Source organism: Amia ocellicauda, chromosome 17 (assembly GCF_036373705.1).
Source record: "Amia ocellicauda isolate fAmiCal2 chromosome 17, fAmiCal2.hap1, whole genome shotgun sequence".
Lineage (NCBI taxonomy): Eukaryota > Metazoa > Chordata > Actinopteri > Amiiformes > Amiidae > Amia > Amia ocellicauda.
Genome location: NC_089866.1, coordinates 17,259,054 through 17,284,548, shown reverse-complemented (window position 1 = coordinate 17,284,548; position 25,495 = coordinate 17,259,054). Strand labels below are relative to the sequence as shown.

The window sequence follows — 25,495 nt, the reverse complement described above, 5'->3', positions numbered from 1 at the left end:
ATCGCTAACAACATACCTGTCCAGGCAACGTTGAGTCTATTCATCAAGACAGAACCAAACCACATGCTAACTCAATTTCATCCTCATGGGTTACACGATTCCAACCTCATTCCTCTACAGAGCTCCAACTCTTTTGTATATATTCGAGTAACAGCAGTAGGGTTTTTTTTTCCGCTGCCCGCCCCCTCTTGCGGGGTTTTGGAATTTAATAATACAAAAAAAAAAACATAACAGTGCTATTACACCACAGATGTTCCATGCTCTCGCAATATGGGAGCGACGTCAAATGATGGAGGACACATTTCAGCACGCATCGAGTGGAATATATATTACACTTTAATTGGGGTGGAAGGCTAAGGATTTCCTCTTGCCCTTTAATGGCTTATTCTTTTGGATTAAAGTGTTCTTTTCTCTGTCCAATTTCTCAGTGTTTTCAGTTAGGTATTTTATGGCGTGCAATAAAGATGAAATGTGAAGGCAGCTCGAGTCCTTTTACGCTGCCAGACCTTTCATGTCAAACAGTATGAGGAAGCCAACAATAGACCTTTGAGGAGGTCAGGCCCCCTTCCTTGGAGAATCTCAGCTGTAAACCTCCAATAGAAGAGACGCCCACTTTCTGTAAAAGCACCTGCACAGCACCCCCCCAATTGAGATCTTGCCTTGCAAAGGATCATGGGATCTAAGGCCAGACAATACCTTTAATGCTGTCTAAAGCATCCATAGAGTCCCATTCGACTGCTTTTTGGCTTTCCAACCTCAAACACAATATATAGGAAAACTAGATTTCCCATCAATGTCCTTAAATTACAAAATCTGGAGCAAATAAGCAAAAGGAAATTGCTGAAGTCAATATTTTTCTAATCCTAAAGTCACAAAATACGTTTGAATTACATTTTTTTGTGCTGCTGCAGCGGAGGCTAATTTGAGCTCATTCGACAGCAATATGAATACATTACTGTATTCTTCTGAAACGTAAATCCAGAAAGGCTTACTCAGAACAGAACTGCGTAGGAAGAACAAAAGCTTGGGCTTTGTGGTGAAAAGCAGCGCCACAAGGAGGAGGGCTCTGACATTGTTTGGGGGAAAAGCAGTCTCTTATTAAGGCACAGGGATGGCTCCATGAATGCTAACCAACAATTAGATCCATTTCATTACCACTCTGGACCATACGAGCCCCTTCTGCTGCAGCCTGGTGGTTTGGATGTAATGTTCAGATGGACTCCTTGATTGATTGTAGTAAAAGTAGGTCTCTAATCCCAGCTTTTCCTGGGAGAGTGCCCACCAGTGTCTCTCAGACCAATGGTCATTATCACCCCATAACATGGGACAGTGCCTGCCTGCCTGCTGGGCTGGGAACTCTCTGATCCCAGGCTGTAAATCAGACACCATCAGCTACGAGACTTTGACCTCCTGAGGGAGAAGGTCAGGACGGCTCTGTTCCGCTGTACTAACCCGGCACACTGGCTAATCTCATTGTGTTTTCACAGGCCTGCCCTTTCATTTTTACATAATATTTATTCTGCATAGCGCTCGCTAGCTGCTGCAGAGCATGGGACGACTCCAGCAGTGTCCTTCTCCCTCTTTGAACGTCCAGGGAGGGACCAGCTAACGGAAAATAATAATAAACAGCATACAATGAGTGAATAAATCTCGTTATCGTTAGGTAGCAGTTTCCATTCCATCGTACAGGAACTTCTAAGAGAGTGAGAATTTACGATAGATCTCAGAGGCTGTGGATTTATCGTGTCAAGAAATTTCGAAGGTGCCGCCCCGTCTGAAAATGGATTTTGATTGGGAGTTGATTTTTTATATCCAATGTTTGTCAAGAGTTACAGCCCGAGAAAAAAATCCTGCCAAACAAGGTGATAACTTATGTCAAGCACAGTTTGTTTAGTCAAGTCTGAGTGAAACCCAGTTACTGTCACTCTTACAACCTCCATTAGAAAACCACAAATACTTTTCAGATTATCTACATATGGGAGATTGATGTATAGTTTCTATTGTTTTGAAATTGCCTTGCTTCACTCGGCAAAGCTCAAACAGTGAGAATGTCATCTCTCCCTTGGCAACACAACTAAACAGATCTGTTTTTGAACACAATCACACTACAAACAGATGTTTTGAAATTATTATGTTATTCATTAAGATGCAATGTTTTATCTTACCCATGGCTACATGCTAAATGATCTGATGAGAAATTATGCTTGCCTTAGCCCCTTTTATAACCCCTTTAATAAGAGTTTGCTATATTTGTGTTAATGCAGTCGAGATATTGAACAAAAATACCATTTGACATCACAGGCATTATGACAAGTTGGGTGTGGAGAAAATCAGCCATATGTGTAATAAGACTGGACATCTTTAGGAGACAGCAAAGCAGAAAAGCATGTTTTTTGGAATTCTTTAAGGCAGTAGGAACTGCTGGCTTAATGGGGTTTCAACCTTTGGATGACTTACCAGTGTGATTTTCACAGGAGCCGTTAAAAATATATCGCTTATTCTTTTAAATCTTTCATCACTCCTGTTATTTTAGTTCCGAATCTCTAAAAACAATAGGCAAGAGGAATGGACTTGGCAGCAAGTCAACACAACGAACCTGAGCCACAAAGTTATTGCACAGTTTTAGAGTCCAAGGTCACAATTTCATTAACCAAACCTAAAAACTGGATGTTCATGGCTTTCTTTCATGCAGTCATACATAAGAAGTCAAATATACTCCTGTAAAAAATACTCCAAATACAGCAGATGAAACTACAAGGTATATTTCCATAACAGCTGCTTACCTGCTTAATAAACAATAAAAGGTATACAGCTCAGACTTTAAAAGAGGTTGAATATGCTTTGAACCCCTCATATATGTAATTATGATAATAATAGTTATAACATATGCAGTCTTAGGTGTAGTGTGCTAGATCTCTGAGCTTTTATACCCAAATCCTGAGAGGAATCCTTCCATTTGAACTTTTTCAATCTGAGAACAATACATTGTCCTACTTTGCTACAAAGGAAAGCTGAAGCCAGAGCATAAAGGAAAACCCTGTTCACCCCAAACTGCCATCGTAGAATCAAATTCAATCTCATGAAAAAAAAAAAAAAAAAAAATCACAAACCAAACAAGAAAGGAAACACAGGTAGGAATAGCTTAATAAAACTAAGACTTCCTAATTTATTGTTAGGAAGACATTGTATATAGAATGAACTTTCATTTCGAGTAGCTGAAAAAAGTAACTGTTACTGCAATCAATAAGATTATTTAACCCAACACTTTCTTTGTTTTCATCACAAATCATTTCTGAGGCATTTAACCCTTTGCCTTTGTGAAAATCACATAATCCCAATACCAGAGCCCACTAGCATTACTGCCTATGTTGGTGTATTTTAGCCAAGACCTTGTTTACATGCAGGCAGTTATCTGACGTACGATAAGCCGGCAGAGCTCATGTGGCATTTCATCTTTTTTTTTTATGCTGCAGGTGTGTTTTTTGTACAACACGCTTCCGTGCGTGATCCTTTTATCTCTCTAAAGGCAGCAGTGTTTTAAATTTTACAGCTTTGCCATGATGGCTGGCATTTTACCTGCAGTAGTTGTGATTGCCAAGGCCCCCCTCTCCATTTGGATATTTGATGGTGTTGTAGGGATGCTGGAAGGTCTCATTCCAGTATAGACAAGGCTTCCCTGCCTTGAGACATGTCTGGTTTTGCTTGCCTCTGTAGTCTTTTCCATTTGCGGTGTAACACTCTGCAAAAAATAAAGTGCATTCTTTTAATACACCTGTCTATTTAGGGCTCCAGTGTGTGACACAGTGACAGTCCTCAGCTGTACAGCCGGAGACATGGGCTTATTGACTCAAGAATGCAAATAACTTTCCTAACTTTCCTTTGCCAATTCTCCAAAACCATGAATCTTAGGGGAAAGCAGATCTCAACCACATCTGCTATGTCAAATAAGATACTATTGTACATACCAGCTTAAAATGAAATGCGATACTTGATGTTCATATTATAGTTAGGCACATTTGCTTTGAATACATAGCTTGCTGTGTCTGCCTTATTGTTACTATATATGTACTTTACTTTGCCCTCATTACTAAACAACACTGCACATGTAATACTGTGGTAAATATTAGCATTTTTTTCATTCTGTGCCCTCTGCCAGTTTGATTTAACAGAAAATGGGAAACAAAACAAAAAGAAAAAAAGAATGCTTGCATCCTTGCATTTGAAATGTAAAAGAACAGAACCACATGGTTACTTGATAGTTCATCAGCTGCACAACCAAATCACACGAAGCCGTGCTCACTGTTAAGAAAATAAACATTCGGCACAAACAGTCTTTGAAGACAATTAATTAGTCAGACTTCTTTCTTTTTGAAAGAACTCTGTGGGAGTTTTTTGCAAACGAGGCATGATAGATCTTTTGTACTGTGGGAACTATTCTGAAAACAGAATGACAGAAAATGTTCCTTATTGCGCATAGTCGGACTTAGATGTTCCAAAATCAGATTACAGGTTAGATCACTGCATAATGATATTCCAAAGCTTTTTAGCTGCCTTCTCTTTGAAGGCTTATAAAGTTAATCAGGGGAAGATAGGCTTTGGGGGGTTTGGCTGTGCGATTCTCCACAAAGATTGTAACGCAACATATTTTGTGCTAAATTAAAACCAGTTTGCCTTGTGTTTATTCCAATAATCTTCCCCTTATTTTTTATCCAGAAGCCAAAAACAGAACTGAAGAGAAAAAACAAAAATATAAAAAGCATAATTAAATGTATCAAAGGATAAATGAAACTTATCAGTTATATTTATTATCTGATACCGCACATTTTTTTACTTAAGAAGCACTCTAGACTAAAACACAATGTTCTGATGTTTAGATTGCCTTTAATGTCATTAAACTTGAACTAGGAAAAATGATGCACCTTGAAGACAAGCCTTCTGGAAAGAGCTTCTTTTGAAAATATCAATTTTATTCATTAGGCAAATTAAATACATAAGGTTCTTCTGACAACTAATAGCAAGAAAACGCCTCTAGGTACTGTAAACAAAACTTGAATTATTATTATTATTATTATACTAATATTATTACTACCACTATCCAGCTTCAGAAAAGTCCACTCCTTGTCACTACTACTCCTACATTTTCCACTCTTCTGTCCTGAGCCATCGTGTGCATCAGTCATCACCAGCTAGCACTGCCTCACCACCTCTGCAAATCATTCAGTAAACATTACCTCTGTGGTTTCCAAATACCTGCGATACCTGATGGATGCAAATCCTTCACAAAGCCACAGGGCTAGAACTCCTACCTGGAGGCTGTTTACAGATCTCCTGGAGAGTCCCAAAATATAAGCTACCCTGGCTGCCAACGTTCACCAATCCCTTGTTTTTTTTGGGGGGGGTTTGTTTCTTGCCTCCAAGCCAAGCTTTTCCTTGCGTTTGCAGGCAGCAAACAGTAATTAGTAGCCTTGCCGTCCCGTCTGAAACAGTATATATAACTGAACAGGAGATTTTCACTGGTTAGCCTTTTAAGCTGCAATCATTTATTTTGGCAGGCTGGGCTCAGTGTTGTAAAAGCTACAAAAAAACATCCAAAAACGACATGCTTGTGGGTATAGGATGCCAAGGTATTCCAATTTTACCCCAGCTCTCCCGTGACCAGCCAGCAGTCCAACTCCTCACTAAATTACATATAATGGTCTAATTTTCTGTTTTGCCAGAACTATACTATTAATGATTAATGTTTAGTGACTCCAATCCATGAAATAAAAATGATAATATACAAATAATGAAAAAAGATAAATATTAAATATTATAAGTTTCATACTTTCTTGAAAGTTATTTAAATAATATTTTTAATTTGGTTTATTTGCTCTTTGGAGGATTTGATACTAAAAACAATAAAAGAACACCCCAGGAACGAGCACACCGATGAATCACGGTGACCTTTGTGAGTGACATGCTACTTTTACTGCTAACAATTCCTCTGTCAAGTACTTTAATTAAGTTTTAATTAAAGTAATGGAAGTTTTTGTGTTGTCCCTCATTCCTCACAATGACTTTACTCCAGTTTGACAGGCATGTCCTTGAAATTTGTCACTGAGACAAAGGTATTTAATTTCCCTAATTATGATACCATTACTGAGTAATGATTGCTCTTCTCCGAAAATGACTTTTGCATTGGTTTCACATCTCTGCCCACATCAGTCCAGTAATAGTGAATATTTATCGTCGGCTGCTAATGAGAATCGGGACGTGTTTCAGTCATTATATATACATGTACAAGATTATGCTATTTTTGTGATAGTGTCTAAAATGTTTGTTTTTTCAAAAGGATTTTGACACTCTCCTAAAATCATTCAATTTCTTACAAACTAAGATAATCTCTAATTTATTAATGCATTGTGTCATGTTAATGGAACTCCATGGATGGAAAATACATATTAAATTCAGCACAGCTCATCATTCACAGCATGAAATTCATAATTAATGTATGTAAAAAACAACAACACTGGGACACATGTTTATTATAGCTCATATTAAATTTTGTATCTGTTGCTAGCATTAACTGTACAGAATACAGACACGGTTACAGTGTATTGATATACTGACTAATTAAATCAGTCAGCTACAGGCTGCTATAACAAATTCCACAAAGTCCACAATGCAATGCAAACTACTTGTCTTCATGTTAATTATGGTTGTAGTGCATGCTGACAGTTGCATACCTGAAAGTGACAAAGCAGGTATTTTCAGTTGCATCACGAAGTCAGTCAATATACCAGCTGAAAAGCTATAAAAGGCAAGAGCTATCAAATATTTAAGATGGCCTTTAAGTCTTTTAGATGAGTTTTCAGCTTGTGTGTTGAGATATGCTCAAAACATAACAGAAGGAAACTATACCTCATTCATAATTGAATATACTGAATGCAATAAGTCTGAAAATAAATGGAATTTGGATTGCAAAAGTAATTTAATTAATGAAAAACAAATGCAAGTTGAATGTGTTAGATCAAAGCCTAGTTATTGAATGCATTCTTTAAAAACTAAGAAACTGTGATTCCAATGGCTTAGTGACTGAATTATTGGTGCTAACCCAAAGCCTTGCAATGGCACGAGTTGATAAAATGGCGTGCCTTGCTTCTAGAAACAGATGAAAGCAGATGTGGCAGCGTGAAACAAGTCTGTAGTGGTGGCAGTTGGACGCACGGGATGAAAAGGAAAATGACATTTAAAAATATAGAGGATAGTACAGGTCTACGGATTTCAGGTTGGTAATGGTATGTCCTTTCAGAGAACAGCTTCTTGACAGAGCCCAGAGCGTCCCAATCTTCATGCAAAAGAGGTGTTTTTCAGGCTCTGTTTGTAATAACCGTGCCTCCGATCATTCCCTTCTGTCATAATGTGATGGCTTTATTGTGGTTTGATCAGAGGCCTTGATTGAAAACAGAGCCACTACCGCATGAAAGGCAAAATCCTTGCCATGCATTTAAAGCTACAAATGGCCAGAAATAAAGAAAGGAAGAAAAAATGCGAGGGATGCCTTCACCGCTCCTGTGTTTTTAAAGAACTGGACACGATCAAACAGAAAAAGACAAAATAATACTAAATTTACTCAATCTACACTATTTTAGGGGGGCTATTGCTAATTACTCCCACATTACAGGTTCGGATGCTTTTGTTTTGTGTGAAGGAAAAGGCCACAGCTATAAGGTCTCTGTGTGACAACACAAATAATCAGAGAATTGGACTAGTGCTTCACAGGCACAGCAACTCTCTAACATGTTCCACAGATTGTCCAGCATTGCTCTGAGTGTGTACCCTCAGGTTTAAGAGCAGGAGAGATCTATGCCAAATTCTGAAACGTAACTACAAAACACCAAATCACTGTAGGTAGGGCAGTCCAATCAAAACGTTGACCTACCCGAAAATCCTGTACAAACCTGTACTCTATCACAGTGTAATTTATCATCAGTGTTTTGATCTTGGCCTAAGAATCACGAATCAATATTTCTTATTTGGATGGATGGATGCTGTATCCTATTGTAAAGTCTTCCCAGTGCAGGTTTATATTATATGATGTCCTCCTAGGCTTTGATTTTGATCCTCTTCTTTTTTTTTTTTTACCTTTATACACTTGAGATAGGTCATCTCCTTTGCTGGTAAAGTCTGCAGCTCCATTCCAAATACTAAAATAAATTAGAAAATTAAACATGGATATCTCTTCATTGCTGGTAATGAAATGAGCTAAATAAATGGTGTCACAACATTTAATCCAGAAGCCTAATCTTGATACCCTTCTTATTAAATCTAAATGACAATATCAAATAGATCAACTACCAGTCTGGGGTTGTAAATCATATATCTACTCTAAACTAAATATTCACTAAAAACAGTCTATTGGGAAACCCTCTCCACAACAAAGGGAAACATCATATTTTGTGGTTGGATAATAGTTCATGTTTTAATATCCCTCTTACCCCCCGCTGCCCCCCTGACTCCTACCACCCCTTTAATTCTCATTTGACCCCACCACGTAATCTCACCCGACTGACTGACTGACTGTTTCAGTGCTTTTTCAGGAATTCGGATGGCACGCCAGCTGAATCAGCTGAGCAATAAAGATGAGGTGCCCCATGTGGGTTTAAAAATAGTTCACTTTCATGCCAGGTTTGCCACGAGCCCAGCTGGAACGATTGCCAAATTGTTCAGTAGCCCATATAAAACATTACTGCATTTCATTTAGCCTTAATGCCAAAGTCCAATTTGCGTCCCCCCATGACCCACCCTCCCCACATACCCTCTTTAATGGAAAGAGAATAAAACTTGAATGTTGCCAAACTCCAGTTAATGCACACGGGCACGACTGCCAAAGCCGGACATTTGATGTTTTTACCTCGGAAAAAAAAAGAAAAAGAGAAAAATGCCTCAAGATGCTACTTGGCCCACAATTAAATACTTGATTGATGCAGACCTCTTTATGAAATATTGTGAAAATGTGTCAAAACTATCAGAGCCCTGTGTGTTCTTTGGCAACATGTCTGTCTGTCTCAAGTAATTCGAATTGCTTTATTTATTTTATGTGCAGAACAGTTTGACCATTGTTGAGCATGCCCACGTCTTTCTGTCAGGAGAGAGCTACTGTGGGCCTTGGATCAATAATGTACTAGTAACTATACAAGCATGAGGGAACACATGCCATAAAACCTCCAATGATTTATTACCTTTCCTATGTTTTTGTGTGTCATTACACTTCTGATATCAGGGGGAGAGTCAAAGACACACAGACGCTGAGGTGGGAAACTAATTCTGAATGCTATATGGTCTGAATCCAACTTGTCCTATCTAATGGAGAGTTTCAGAGAACCCCACCCACAATCTAAATGAATTTAAATTCACTTTTCTGATCCTTGTTAATCCAAATATTTCTCAAATGGTCCCAACCTCTTTCCTGGCTGCATTTTTCTTAAAAGGGACATGTTATAGGTTGGAAACAGACTTCAGATTTAAGGATTGCACACTCAATATACTCCAGTAATCTCATTTTAATCCCATTCACTTCTAATAATGCAAGTAATCTAGTGTATTCATCAAACAGGAAAAAGGGGGTTAAGGAGTATAAATTACTTCATTGTGAAGCACTTTTAATGGGGTCTCACGGACCAAATTACCAAATGCATTTGGGGCTGATCTACTTCATATAAATACCTTTCCTATATACCTACAACAGTATAGACACAGATTGAACTTGTAAAACAAGAGATAAAACCACCTTTTACTTTATTAATGTCTCCAACTATTAGGCTTCCTTTTAATGTTGCACTTTTCCAGTGATGCGAAGCAACAGTTGGTCAAATTTACATCTTCTTTTGTAATTGAAAAGCCATAAATCTGAAGATCAAATAAATAAACCGCCAACCAGAGATGAGACCAATGCGACAGTTGACTTCAGGTGTGTCGAGATATTTAAAATGCCTGCTGGACCCTCGTAAAAACAAACAAACAACAATGTGATCTCATAATATTTCAAACAGAGAGAGCCGGTATATGGTTCTTAAGGACTGATGTGAAGTCACAGTTTTGACAGCTACAGGTCATAAGGGCGAGAGTGAAAAACATACAGGTTCGCAGTTGCTAATGGGAGCCTAAGCACACCATGGGGGTGCTGCTATAAAGTGTGATCCTGAAAAACAATCTTCATAATAACTGCCACTTGAAGATCAACGATAAGCCTGCCCCAAAACATGCTTCTTTGTTGCTTTACAGTACATTTCTTCTCCTCCTGCGTGTTAAAATGAAAGTGGAGTAATTTTATTCTGTTTAAGTGAGCGCGATATATCAGCTGCTGATAACAAAACAGTTAATTCCTTGTAATAGTGTTTACAGTTGTCTCCCCTATTATAATTTATCAGCAGATGCAGAACCCAGTCATGCATTTTATTAATAATAATAATAATAATAATAATAATAATAATAATAATAATATTACTATTAAGCTTCCTCGCATCACCAAGTTTCGAAACAAGGCTACTACTTTATCAATGGTGGACAGGCATTAAGTTACTTCTTCAAATTAGAATGAAAACCAGCATATATATACACTCACCTAAAGGATTATTAGGAACACCATACTAATACTGTGTTTGACCCCCTTTCGCCTTCAGAACTGCCTTAATTCTACGTGGCATTGATTCAACAAGGTGCTGAAAGCATTCTTTAGAAATGTTGGCCCATATTGATAGGATAGCATCTTGCAGTTGATGGAGATTTGTGGGATGCACATCCAGGGCACGAAGCTCCCGTTCCACCACATCCCAAAGATGCTCTATTGGGTTGAGATCTCGTGACTGTGAGGGCCAGTTTAGTACAGTGAACTCATTGTCATGTTCAAGAAACCAATTTGAAATTATTCGACCTTTGTGACATGGTGCATTATCCTGCTGGAAATAGCCATCAGAGGATGGGTACATGGTGGTCATAAAGGGATGGACATGGTCAGAAACAATGCTCAGGTAGGCCGTGGCATTTAAACGATGCCCAATTGGCACTAAGGGGCCTAAAGTGTGCCAAGAAAACATCCCCCACACCATTACACCACCACCACCAGCCTGCACGGTGGTAACAAGGCATGATGGATCCATGTTCTCATTCTGTTTACGCCAAATTCTGACTCTACCATCTGAATGTCTCAACAGAAATCGAGACTCATCAGACCAGGCAACATTTTTCCAGTCTTCAACTGTACAATTTTGGTGAGCTTGTGCAAATTGTAGCCTCTTTTTCCTATTTGTAGTGGAGATGAGTGGTACCCGGTGGGGTCTTCTGCTGTTGTAGCCCATCCGCCTCAAGGTTGTACGTGTTGTGGCTTCACAAATGCTTTGCTGCATACCTCGGTTGTAACGAGTGGTTATTTCAGTCAAAGTTGCTCTTCTATCAGCTTGAATCAGTCGGCCCATTCTCCTCTGACCTCTAGCATCAACAAGGCATTTTCGCCCACAGGACTGCCGCATACTGGATGTTTTTCCCTTTTCACACCATTCTTTGTAAACCCTAGAAATGGTTGTGCGTGAAAATCCCAGTAACTGAGCAGATTGCGAAATACTCAGACCGGCCCGTCTGGCACCAACAACCATGCCACGCTCAAAATTGCTTAAATCACCTTTCTTTCCCATTCAGACATTCAGTTTGGAGTTCAGGAGATTGTCTTGACCAGGACCACACCCCTAAAGGCATTCAAGCAACTGCCATGTGATTGTTTGGTTAGATAATTGCATTAATGAGAAATTGAACAGGTGTTCCTAATAATCCTTTAGGTGAGTGTATATATATATATATATATATATATATATATATATATATATATATATATATATATATATATATATATATAACCATTTATTATTAGTATTATTATTATGGCCTCTTCATTATTATGGATAATTACTTTATAATTTTAGACTAGTAGTCTGAGCTCACAGTGGGATAGATAACTGCATCGTTATGTTAAAATGGAGTGGCTTACGAAGCTCCAAATAAAACCAGCATCAAATCAGGATGTACGCTGTGGCAGGTATCAGACTTTGAAAACCTTTTAGTTCGAACAATAAAGGCCTGGCTCTGCTTTAATGTTAATCCAGATACTTTCTTCCTAAGAGTTCACAGAGAGAGATCATACACTACAGATATCGCATTAATTTAGAAATTCTGCTTTGGATCAAAGTTAACTGATTACTTAAAACACCTCTAAGGGGTGAACTGCTAAGGGTTTTTATCATGATTATTTTTGTGCCGACACACCTGTTTTAGATCCCTTTTTTTCAGGTTTATTGGCACGTTAGGAATGTTAATTGTTCATGGTTTAAAGCTAGTGTACAGTACATTTGAGGCATGTGTACGTCTTTCTTGACATGCAGAATAGATTGCCTGCCATGAGGGTTTTAGATAACACTGTGGGGCCCAGAGGAGGACAATATGTAGAGAAACTGCAGTTTTTAAGTCAACACTCTTTATAAGAGTCGAACCCATTACAAGAGTGCGTTGGGCAGGAGTTTATTTTGTTGTGACATGCCTACGCCTCTGTATTTTTTCACGGTCAATGAGAAGTTACAGAGGAGACATTTTTACAGTACATTGTCCATAAATACTAACTAGCAAAATCACAGTTTCCATTGAGACCAACAACACGGAAATTCCACCATGTTTGTTTTTGACAGATGATACCATTACCTTTTAAAGTATACTACTACTACTACTACTACTACTATGACTACTACTACTTCTACAGATAATAATAATAATAATAATAATAATAATAATAATAATAATAATAAAGTATCCCCAATCTTATAGATGCCACAATGGAAGAGTTTGCAACAAAAGTCATTGGAAGTGACGTTCAGTGCATTTTTCTTCTTTGCATTTCTGTACTGTACTAGCTGTTAAGATTTAAATAAGTAATCACAGGCAAAATTCAATAATTCAATGTTAAAATGTGTAAATGTACTGCTTGAAACACAATTCTTCACGCTATGGTTTAAGTCGTTATGTTTATGGGAATCATTTTTGAGGCACGTCCCTACAGATTACAATCAACCCTGTATGTTTGTTTTGTCTAGCATTATAAACAACATCTGCAAACTATCCAAATTCCAGGGTGCTATCAGATTTTATATACATTTGATCTGATATGATATGTGAATGTCTTTTCCATAGTCAATACAAAGTGGCTTACATTGTAAATCTTACCAAATTGTTTTTGTCTGATGCAAACTTCGTATTGTATATACATGTACATTTATATCATATAGAAGAAAAACACAGCATACAAAAACGTTAAAGATAAACTGGCAAAGTTTTCTGGAATCTTACTTGCTCTAAGTCTCTCTTTTTTCTTCCTCAAAGTAACCTGCTGTGGTCTATGAATCTTACAATCCATGAAAAAACTGAGTATGCCTTACTCAGCATTACCTAAAGCAGTTCCTATTGATCAGTTTTGTTAATTGATTAAACATATATGAGATTAGCACAGATGAAAGAGCAAAACCATTGTCTCATTAAATTAAGTTAAGTTTTAGGCTAAACATAGTGTAGAACATTATTACTAACCAAGAGATACTTCATAGCAGTGCTAACAGATAAATAATAAAATAAACTGAAGTATTTATAAACGTGCTCTGATGTTTCTCCAATGGCAAAATACATCATCAATCAGGTCAGAACGCATGTATTAAATGTACTTCTGGGTTTTGAAAAGCGTGAGCTGTGGACTGACAGATGGTTTCAGTCAATGGGAAGCCATTGCTTTACTATTCATAAGAACTGAATCAATTACAAAGATCCATTGAATGAAAATGTGTCTGGTTACAAGCAATCATCAGCTTTCAACTGGTCTATATTCAGGATCGAATACGCGACCTCAATCATCCGTTACTTTGGGATATTCACCACAAATGCCGGGCTGACAACAAAATCTTGGACCTGGCGAGGTTGAATTTCAACCCATTGAGCGCTAATGTGCAAGTCATATACAACAAACAGACAAACACAAACAGCCGCAAATCAAAGAACACAGTATTGCAGAAGAAGTCTGTACTCACATTCTTTTGAGTATGTATTATATACTTTTATGATTACAGTAATGTATTGTAACATTTTACATTTTCAACAAATAATACATGTCCTGGTAGCTTTTTACATTTGATAGAGAATAATACAGTTGCTTCGTTTACACTTCTTATTTCATGCTACATGGACCGAACTGCAATAATAGTCTGAAGTGAATGAAAAACAAAATCAGCCTGAAGATGAAAAAACCTTAAAAGCATATATACTGGAAAAATGGTATAATCTTTTTTTTAATAAACCATTTATGTGGTCACTAACATGTTCAAGAAAAGAATGCTTTTCCCTGACGTTCTGCCATGAAATATCAATAAATGAAAGATGAAGTCTCTTTGAAAAGCGTCCAAAGATTTCAAGTGGTTTTAAAGAGCATATACTTCAGTGAAAGAAAACTCTGTTTCCAGCATGTCTCTATGACTTGCTGATTCCCTGAAAGTCAATTAGATGTCCTCTGCCCTGTTCCTTTTAATCTACCACTTCTCTACTGTTACAAACAAGTGAACACTCTGCAACAAAACTCCCAAACTCTTTGGCTACGGTGGGAATCTCCAATTGACTCCCCAGAGAACCAACCCACAACAAGTACCTTGTTTGAATTTTGAAACCAATAGCAATTACTGGGGATTTGTTCACTGATTTCACAAACATAAGTGCATGCGTCTGCCATTTCTTTCTGTTTCTTTTTCTTTTTTTTATCTTAAGTTCAGGAGCCCATTGCTTCTAATAAAAAGCAGGGAAGGTATTGATACCTCTGTAAGATCCCTTAAGGGGTGGCCGGATATATGGAGTCTTCAGCTGTAACGCAATCAAACGTAATCAATTATGCTAAATTACCACTGCTAAATCACAGAATGCATGCATGTGATTTAAACTGTTCTGTAAGTACAAATTTCAATCAATCAATAAAAACATAAACAGGTCAAACAAAATATTATTATATTTCTTAGACAATTGTTTCAATATATAAGACCATGTTTACAGCAGTTTTTTTGTATTGGAGCAATCTAGGTAAAGTATCTTGCTCAAAGGTAACAACGGCAGTGTTCCCTAACTGGGATGAACCCGTGACCATAACCACTACTCCACACTGCTGCCTGTGAGTGGAATAAGAATAATTAAGACATGCTCGATCCTGCTCTGCATAACGATGCTGTACGTTTCAGCAGTAGTGGGTGTTTTAACCATTGGAGTAAAGGAAAGGCGACAATTAGCTTCTCAAGCCACAAAGTGGTTCTGGATGCATATCAAGGTTGAAGAAATGTAACTAAATTACTTTTCTTTATTTTGAGAACTTGTCATTTTTCCACTAGATTGGCAGAAAATGCAGAGCTGGGAAACCACTGCTTTTGCCAAGCTGAATTGTCACGTAAAAAGTTCACAAAATAGGTCATGTCTTGCACAGTAGCAATTCAATATCCTGACATTATGTTACTGGTTATGGCTCTTAAAACTGAAGTTATATGTAACACCACATAAGTACATGTTTGCTGAAAAAAGATTTAAGTTTGGTCAGTTCAAATTTGCAGATTTTATATGTTTTCCCAGACTTATTTTCCCAAATTATGCCGTGACACGTTTGAGACTAAATCATGCATGGTCGTAACCTTTGAAAACCAATCTGTTGCAAATATAATCAACCACTGAAATATGTTTGGTCTGAAGCATGTCATTCATGAACAAAGACATGCACAAGGACAAAAGCAACATGGGGGTGTGATTTATACATTTGTGTGGAAGGTTAATGCATCAGAGCTGGTATTTTTCAAAAGTATTGTGTAATCGTACAACAATGCTGCCTTTCCGTCTCTTTACTGCCTCCCCATCAGGCGCAACAACAGATTTCTTATTCATGTTCAGTAAGATTTATTTTTGAAATGGCAGGCTCATTAAAAAATTCAATTAATGTAAAAATATACAATTGGACAGATTACACATTCTGGAAACAAAAAAATAACTTGCATCAAATTGTGTGTGCTTTAATATTCAGTTTCTGGTAGCTTTGGGATGATTTCACATCAAGTCATGACAGTGAAAAGGCAGACATTCAAACTGAATGTCACTTGAAAATTGCTTCTACATGCATCTCCCAGCCAACAAAAATGTCAACGGTAACAACAAGGCTGCAGTGTATGGCTGCTACATAATAGCAATCTAGAAAGAAAATAATTTGCCAGACAGTGCTTCAGGAAACCTTACATCTCAGCAAATACGTTTTTTAAAAGCCAAGTCCCTTTGCTTATATTTTCCATGTCTAATGCATTATGTAGCTGTCAATGTCCTTTTGGTGGTTTAGAAGTTCAAATAATTGTGTATGCAACATAGTGCTGTACACAGAAAACATATCAATGGTTTCCTGATGGTATTTAAAACCTCCGCGACTTTTTTAAGGATGAGGTCAAGAGATCTTAAACTGCTAAATATGGGTGTCTTTGATTCCTATGGTCCCCGCTCATATTTTCTGTCTGAAGAGTGCAATTTGTTTCCAGACGTCTTCAAACCATGCAAATCACAGCATCGGCAATCCTGCAGAGGGCTCCAGTGGTTTATATTGAGGGATTGAGAACTGAATGCTGCAAGCCAAGACGAACAGGACACAGTTTAAATAAAATAACAGAGTTTGACAGCTTGAAGGCAAGTGTGAAGGCCAGTGACTCTGGTGAATGGATCGGCTTAATCCCGTTGGTTCCAGGCCAAAACCTGTCTAAACTATCCATTATCAAGGCTGTGTTCAGGTGTAATCTGGAGTCCGAACGATATCAGACTCATCATTCAGCGTGCTGTCAATGGGGAGAAATGTTTTGTGGGTCCTTGCAGTGGAAGATTGGCTGCCATTCACATCAAACAGGATGTCTTGGGTTCATTACAGTGTGGGATTTTTGTGTGAATATGATAGTGTCTGAAGTGGACCACCTCAAAGGGTTGTCTTTATTGAATTAATCATTTATTTTATTTTTTAACATTCAACATATTTGCACTGATCTACTAGAGCTCGTTAATACCTCCCAGAAAGGCATTAAGACACATTTCTAAAATGAGCCAGTAATTTCCTTCTAAAGTTTAGAATGTGCGCAACAATTATTTCAATTCCCTGCGAATGCATATTGTGATTGTAAACATTGATCTATTTTAAGCCACAAACAATAAGGTTTACAATATTATGTTTGCATTTCCCTTTTGGCTACATCTTACATATTAATAAGCAAAGTCTTTGGGACCTATTAACTGAATATGGATGAATGTATCGTTCCTTCCTTTCTCCAGATTCATCCCCAAATATGTGGCCATGTGGTGTGAATTTGGTAGCTAACAGAAGATTGTGAGGAGGTCCATTTCCATCTTCCAGGTAAACTTTGCTCAAAAAAGTTAGACAAAAAAGTTCCAATTCTGTTCAGAAATCCGTGCAAAAGTCTTGCTTCATTTCAGTCAGTTATCCAGTAATGAGAAGCACAGCACGTACAGCTCTGTGTAATCAATTGAACTACATAAGCCAGAACTCTCTCTGCTCATTTTCCTGAGGGTCAGCCCCCAGCTCTTCCTACACTGCCACTAATCCAAACAAATTTAAATGTGACACTGTAAGGAAGTACCGAGACACTGAATCCCTAGAGCATTGACAGGGGATCGCTTTCCTTTAACACTTTATATAAAATTGATGTTGTCGATGGGTATGTCAGGAACCATATGGATGTTTGTTCTGTCGATGTTAACATACTTTGGCATTCCATTAAAGATTCATTCATGCTACATATGGGCTGCGGCAGAAAACTGATTATGCACGGCAGTCACAAACCTCCGGGTGCTTGTCAATGATCTGCGGCGAGGAGCAAATGAGAGTGTCAGGAGAGGGAGAACACTTCTAATGGGATCAAATAAAACTGACAGAACAGGAGAGCAATGTAAATAGTATCAAAGTCATACTTCTCTGGCAAGCACACAGTTTCAGCCTGATATGAAGAATCTAAAATAACTCGGTTGCTACTCCAGAAAGTCAAGATCTTACCTCTGGAAGCCTGTGATCAGATCGGGAATAAGTCAAAGATGGGAAAGGGTAGGCGTCGATTTCAGAATCCTTATAATACAATGAACAAACTGACCCATTTTTAAATTAATCTACACCAAAATAACCAACCATACCACAGAAACAAAATACCACATTTGAGAGATGTGTAGAATAGCATCCAAATGGAGGATAACAAGAATCAATGTATTCTCCCTATCTATAGATCCTCTTATTGATCAATTATCCTAAACATGATTTGGGAAGTGCGAAAAGTTATTTAACAGAGAAGAAACTAAATAATTCCTTAAAAGTCAGGGGTCCTGGGGTACTCAACCAGATAAGGCCTCCGTTTCGAGCCCGAAACACCATAGATTACTGGTTTGAATCTGGGCTAAGCCAAAGTTGAGTGGATTTTCAGCAGAATCCAAATAACCAAAGATTCCAAGATCTAATGAAAATAATATCCGTACTCGAGCTTAATACATAGCTGTCATAGTGGCTCAATCGGTTGAATGAATCACAATCACAGTGCCCTCCGAGTCCGAGCAAACGAACGCCAGGCTTGTCTTTAGTTCCCTCACTAAGATCAGCATTTCCTGGGCCAGGACTAATACCAGTGAATTCCCACAGACCCAGCACCCCTCACAAATCAGTGGTTTATACCTGGGCAAATCCTGTTGATTCAATTTCAACCTAAATCCCAGTACATTATATAAGCACCCGATGTGCCTATAAATTGAACAATTTCACCACAAACACAAACTCACATAGGACTAAAATATGAATGCCACACAGGCAAATCTGTAATGCACAATGTTATGAAAGCCACATATGAGCCACAGACCTTGTGATTGTGTAAGCTGTTAACATCTGTGATTTCTGTGGTCTGCTGGCATTTGCCTGTTGTCACTGAGGACCTACTTCTTCCTTGCCCTTAATCTTCAGCCTGTACGTCGCACACATTCATGTGAGATGGCCTGTAATTATTTTCCAAAGATCTGTCGTCTCAGAAAACAAAGATATCTCTGTTTTCGTTGCACTCTTTCTGCAGGAGGACATTCGCAACTATGAGTTGTAATTAAAAACAGAATGATGTTTAACTGAAGACAGATTCGGCGGATATTTCCCATAAATCTAAACTGCCAATGTTCCTGGGGGGCTTGGTCTGTTTAAATGACAAGGAACTCCAGGGTTTACAATAGACTTTTAAACAAAGGAGAAGGAACATGGCATGTCCAATAAAAGACAGGATGTGAAAACATGGAAACACTGTTTCAAGGCTGAGTTGCAGCTTTTTTCTACTTCAACAGGTTACTGCCAGCCTCAAAAATCCATCTGAATGTCTCCTAAAACTATATCTCCCAGGAAAGTGCAACCACTTCCCAAGATCAATTTATCAATGTCCACTTTAAACTTTCATTGATACACAATCCTTGGTTGGCTGGATTGACCATTCACTTTAGCAACGTCAAATGGGATTTGGAATACTCCGCTACTACCTAATTTTAGACAACTAGAGAAGAGTAATAATAGGCAAATTAACCAATGAAAAAGCTTATGTCATCCCGAATATAAAGAAGAATATAAATCTCACTGAGAAAAAGGCCTTTACATCAAACACTAAATGAGCTCTGTAGCAGAGGACTACCCAGAATTCCCAGAGAGCATTAGCTACCTTCTTCCTGCTACATTTATTTGTCATATTTCACTGTCAGCTCTGATTTTCTGGGATGCACTTGATGAAATGTGTTCATTCCACTGCAGTGGATGAGTGACGGTGAGACAGGAAAGGTTGCCAAAAGCTGCAGTGCTCAATGTGCTTTTAGCAACAGAAAATCACTATGAGTTGAGGAAATTTATCACTCTTTACACCCCTTGCCTGTGAGTTTCAAAGTGACTTTCACTGGAGAAAAGAACACAGCCAATTTCATTAGCCGGCTGTCCTCACACGCACGCACACACACACACACAAACACAAAAAAGGGACAGAAAATGTGTAGCATATAACAGCTCAGAATGACTGGGACCATGTTCGTGTTAGCAGCAAGTCGGTGCTCTAGTTTTGAATTAATTTCATATCAGCAACTCACAGGACCAGCATTAGGTTGAGATTTATGTGGTGAGGATTAAATTGTATGCATATAAATAAGGAAATAAATATATCATACCAAACAAATTATAATTTATGATCCGTATACTCTAATTTCATGCCGTGTCTTAAAAATGTTTTTGCCAAGCCCTTTATTTAAATAACTGAGTCACAATCTGCCAAGCAACACAGGATTTGCGGAAGGTCAGACAGCAGGCATCGCTGGTATTACTTTCTTTGACCACTGAGAAACATTGGGCTTGTTTACGGCGAGATACCTCTGCTAGATCGCCGTGTCCACATCACTGACCATAAATACAACCGGATAAGCATCGGTTTGCTCGTGTTAAACTATTTCTGTGCAAAACAGTTTTATCTATTTGTTGTTGCTATGTTTCTCATGTTTTTTTTTTTGCTATTTGTTTGTAAAAGAAGCAGGGAATTGCTCAAGAGATCAAGGGATAGAAAATTGAGTGGAGTGTCTTGAGATTTTCCCAAACATTTTACACTTAGCCCATATTGTGGTGCTTTGAAAGGCAATTGCCCATTGCACATTTAGCATTCTCTGATGTTCAGCTGTTAAAAACATACATTAATATCTTTCAAGCCGTGTATTTCCTTAATTAGGCATAATGCTTGGTTGACTATGGCTCCCATTTTGGGATTTTTATTTTTGTTTTTTGATTTTTTTTTGTTCTTCATATCTCAAGAGACTTGGTTCTTTGATTACAGAAACAAAAAAGGATTCTTGTGATCTTTAAAGTCCTCAAGCTTAAAGCAATTAAAAGTAACATCTGGAAAACTATTTACTAAGTGCATCTGCAATAATAAAAAAAAAAGAAATATAGGGCCTCTTGGTACAAACATGATACATAAACAGTCATTGTTTTGTTGTTTCTCATTTTTCAACAGACAGCACAGCGTTCCAGGGCACTTTGAACAGCGAGGTTTACAAGACGCTCTTCTGTGGGACTCTCTTCATGGAGAATTTACTGCAATAGCTGCTTTTGTCAAAAATGATAGCCATCTCTAATCGGCAGAACAGGGTGTCCTCTTCGAAAAGCAATAACCACTACATCAAAATCCACTGCAATTTTCACTCCTACCAAACACTATAAGCAACTCCAGCTTGTTCACAAACCGTAAAGCTCTCAATCAGGATGCACCTGACAAACACTTCTTAAAAATGGCTCTGCTGTTTTGAATCGGCACCTTTTGATCACCCTGAGCCTTTTGATCACATATTTTAACAGGTGCCATCAATAGCAAGCTAGATGCATGGAAAGAGAATCCTGGTGTTGTTTCTGGGGGCTCACAGCACACGACCAGAAAGCAATTCCCTGCTTGATCGGTCAAAACCCCTCTTATAAAGACATGGAAGGCCTTTTCGCAAGAGGAATGCATTTCTCTGTTCACTTCTGCTACCCTGTACACATGGGGAAGGAGCACTTATTGTAAATGGATGCCTGCTGACTCAATCTTGTACGCAGATCCTTCAGGTAAACCCTATGTCTTTGGAAAATCATCATGTCTACCTGGCTACCTGATCAGTAACTGCCACTGTGGTGGACTTAGAGATGCAAATCAAATGCAAATGCATTTTAGGTGACACACAACTACTTCAAATAGTACAAAGACAAGCTATAAATTAAGTATCTAACAATTTAAAATCTAATTTGCCTTCACAATGTTTGTGCTGCCTATTGGAACATCTTATCTGTGTTCATTTTGCTCCTAAAACAAACAAGACAGTTTCTTAGAACGAGGGAGCAGTTGTTGTTTATTATTTCGTTGATTAAGTGCTCCCTTAACAATACAACCCCTAATCCCAAATTGATCTTTACTTTGTTATATCTTTGAACAAAGTGACGACAGACAGACGGGTCCTAGAAACATTATCTCATAGCAGTGGGAATCTAAAATATTTCAAAATTTGTCTGAGTTATTTTCCACATGATTGGCCACTGAGGACAAGCAGAAATGACTTACTTTAGTATAATATGATCCTTAATCTTTTAATCAGTCCTTGTTTGGTTAGACTTAGTTTATCTTACCAGACTACTGCAGCTTAGCCCTTTTTCTGTTTCCCTCTCTTATTAATCAGAAAGCATTACCATTAGGATCTTGGATGGCAGCACATATGTGGTTAATCCTTCTGTAGTTTAATAAAAATAAAAGATTTAATTGGAAATTTCCATCTGGAGTAAAAGCAAATACAGTACTTGAACGCTGAACAGTTGCCAAATCACATGCAAACCGTTTGGGTTTAAAAAAGGAAGAATTAACAGAGTACAAGATATTTAGATCCCCTACTAAGCTCCTCCAAATCTCACAATAGACTCGCTAATAGAATTACGTTTGTATGCACCCATCAATTACAACTGGCTAAAAAAAAAATACAGAAACAGAAGTGACACAAATTCACATCTAATTATGCACTGCACAAGCAATTCAGGGTTTAAATCCGATTAGGAAATAGAATACATTCAAGAAAACAAAACCTATGCTGCTTCTGAATACAGTCATGCATCTCATAATATGTACAATATTGTATTGTATGTGTACTGTACAATAATCTTACCAAACAGAAAGATATATCTAACTAGCTCTAGTGGATGTCTTACAGAATATTATGTTATTAAGTATGTGCATTTATAAATATATAGTATAGTTGTATCTATTTTCTCACTCATATGACTTTGTCCAACGTTTTTTGTGCAGTCGCTTTAACGATATGTATCATGTATGATCAGAAACGACAACTATTTTGCACTAGTGATACAACAACAACTACAATACAAGGAAGCAAATCAACCAACCAAGAAATATCTGTATCTAAAGTTAGCACAGCTGTACAAGATTTTAAACAGAAAACTACATTGGCCATGTTTGAATGCATCCTTAGCTGTCACAGAAACACAGATCTTTGTTGTCCTCTGAAACTTGTGCAGCCTCACAGTCTTGCAGAGAAATATATATATATATATATATATATATATATATATATATATATATATATATATATATAAGCATTAAAAACTAAATGCCGTAGCTTTAAATACATCGTTAATACATAGGTACAGATGGCAGCACTTAGGCACGGCCCAGATGGCGAAACCTCTCATTTGAATCAAAGGCTATAATTAAGAACCAAAAAATTAAAAACCATAGCATGGGGATTTGCTTTTTAAACATGAAACACAACACAAATTACAGCAAGAGCAGTTTGGTTTATGTGGTCGTTATTAAATATTTAAATGCACCATTTCTTTCTTCTCGAAATAAGCCTCGTTTTTTAGGAAAGACATGCCGCTCCATATGTGCAATTTGGACAGACTATATCCGAGCTCTCTGCGATTCACTAGCAACAAAAGATGCATTGAAGATGACATGTGGGCTGTGGAAAGCAGAGGACGGAGGGGTACCTTTGCAGCAACGGGGTCAAATTGTAATGAATGCTAATATACTGTCACCTGTATAGCTTAATAAAAGGCAACTTGTTGCAAATGAATTGCGAAGCCATGCGTTATAAAATGCAATCAGCTCCCAGTTTCCCTATCACAAGCAGTGAAAGTTGCATGGTATACCAAAGCATTAGTAAAAATGTGCGTTAAAATCTAAATTATCCCAGTTTGATCACTGCATATCTATCAGATCTGCGTCCTGCATCACCTAACTATCCCGGTCTGTATGCACAGCATGCACAGCTTGCAAAGATAAGAGAAGACAGATATAGATGTGCTTAATATATATATATATATATATATATATATATATATATATATATACAATATGTTATACACGGCATAATGTCTTAAAAACCCACCCCCGTAAATGTGCGAGCTAACTTGAACTGCGACTACCATTATCAGTACACAGCGCGGACGTAATAGAGAACCACAAGAGCGCAATAAGCACATCCCATCCAAAAATATAATATCAAATTAAACCCCGTCTACATCCATCGCTGCTCTCGATGGTGGACACCAATGCCCCACATGTGACACTTCTCTTGCGTTGTGTCATTGTGTCATTGTGTCATTGTGTCATTGTGTCGGTCCTCTCGTCAACGCGTCCCCGAAGCGCTGTCACCGACCTGGGCAACAATGTGTCCAGAAAAGTTTCCCCACCGTCTACCGAGCCGAAGCGCCGATCGTGGGCAAAACACTGAACACCGGGACCCCGCTCCGCAGCAGCAGAAAGTGCGATCGGGACAACTTACCCGTCTGAAACTGAGCACAAGTTGTGGCGGAGAGAAATCCTCCCCAGAACAGCACGGCCACTGTCAAAGAGTCCATCGCCGGACCGGAGAAGCAGCCGCTGTGCGCCGGCGACAGGGGGGATCTGTGTCCCTGGGGTCCGGAGCAGGGATGAGACGGGGTTTGGACGCCGATGTGCAAAGTCAAGTTGCGAGTGACTGGAGTTAAAGCCTCCCCGGCAGCGTCTGATCTCTCCCTACACGGCAGATCTGCAGCGCACAGACAGCACAGATAGTGCAGCGGGGATCCTATTGCGGATCATGTGACAGGAAATCGGGGCAATAGCTTCAACCTGTGAGATCGGACTGAGACTGGAGAGAGAGCGGGGTGCTCGCTGGTGGTATTAATGGGGGGGATCTGGCTGTCAAACTGGCTTTAGCGCTATTGGTGTGTGTGTGTGTGTGTGTGTGTGTGTGTGTGGCGGGGGGGGGGGGTCATAGCTTCAACGTTACAGGCGTGCACATGGGTGTCAGTCTGAGGAAAGCAGGGATTTCCGTTTTTGACCGCATTTCACATACTGGGCTGCTTGAGCATGTCCATCACTTTCACATGTTGTCTGTTTCTTGTATGTTTGTGTGTGCACGGTCTGCGCTGTACGGTTTGTGTTTCTGCTGTTTGCATGACTGATCGCATATGGTCCCAATCTGATCGTTGCGTCAATGCATGGGCTGTGTAGGAGACTGTATGTAGTGCTGTCTGATGTTGGTGGAAATTAGGTCGTTTTTGAGGCTGCAAAATGCAGATTTGGGACCTACATTGACTGGTGTAATAGTGGAAATAGTGTTGCTTTTAATTAGAGGTAGAAAATAATGTTTTTTTATGAGAAGAACAGCTGCTTTGCACAACTCAGTAGCCCACCTTAGCTACTTTCCATGCTAAGGATGAACCTACTGCAGCAATGGTCTCAGAAACGGTCCTTCAGTGACATAAGACATGATCTAATTGATCCCACATCTGACTGAAAGCATTTACTTTTTTAGTTTCGTGTCATGCAAATCCCCCCAAAGTGTCATGCCAAATCAAACGTGG

The 25,495-nt window shown here is 38.5% G+C and overlaps 1 protein-coding gene across 1 annotated transcript in view; it reads right to left on the bottom strand.

Annotated features, from left to right (window-relative positions):
- kremen1 (kringle containing transmembrane protein 1) overlaps nucleotides 1-24,826 on the bottom strand; it is a 46,304-nt gene extending 21,478 nt beyond the window's left edge. The window contains exons 1-2 of the mRNA XM_066689276.1: nucleotides 24,430-24,826; nucleotides 3,577-3,739 (exon numbers count right to left, since the gene is read on the bottom strand). Coding sequence (XP_066545373.1) covers nucleotides 3,577-3,739; nucleotides 24,430-24,505 — 239 coding nt within the window. The 5' untranslated portion in view covers nucleotides 24,506-24,826. The remainder of the gene's footprint in view (nucleotides 1-3,576; nucleotides 3,740-24,429) is intronic.
- Nucleotides 24,827-25,495: the final 669 nt, after the last annotated feature.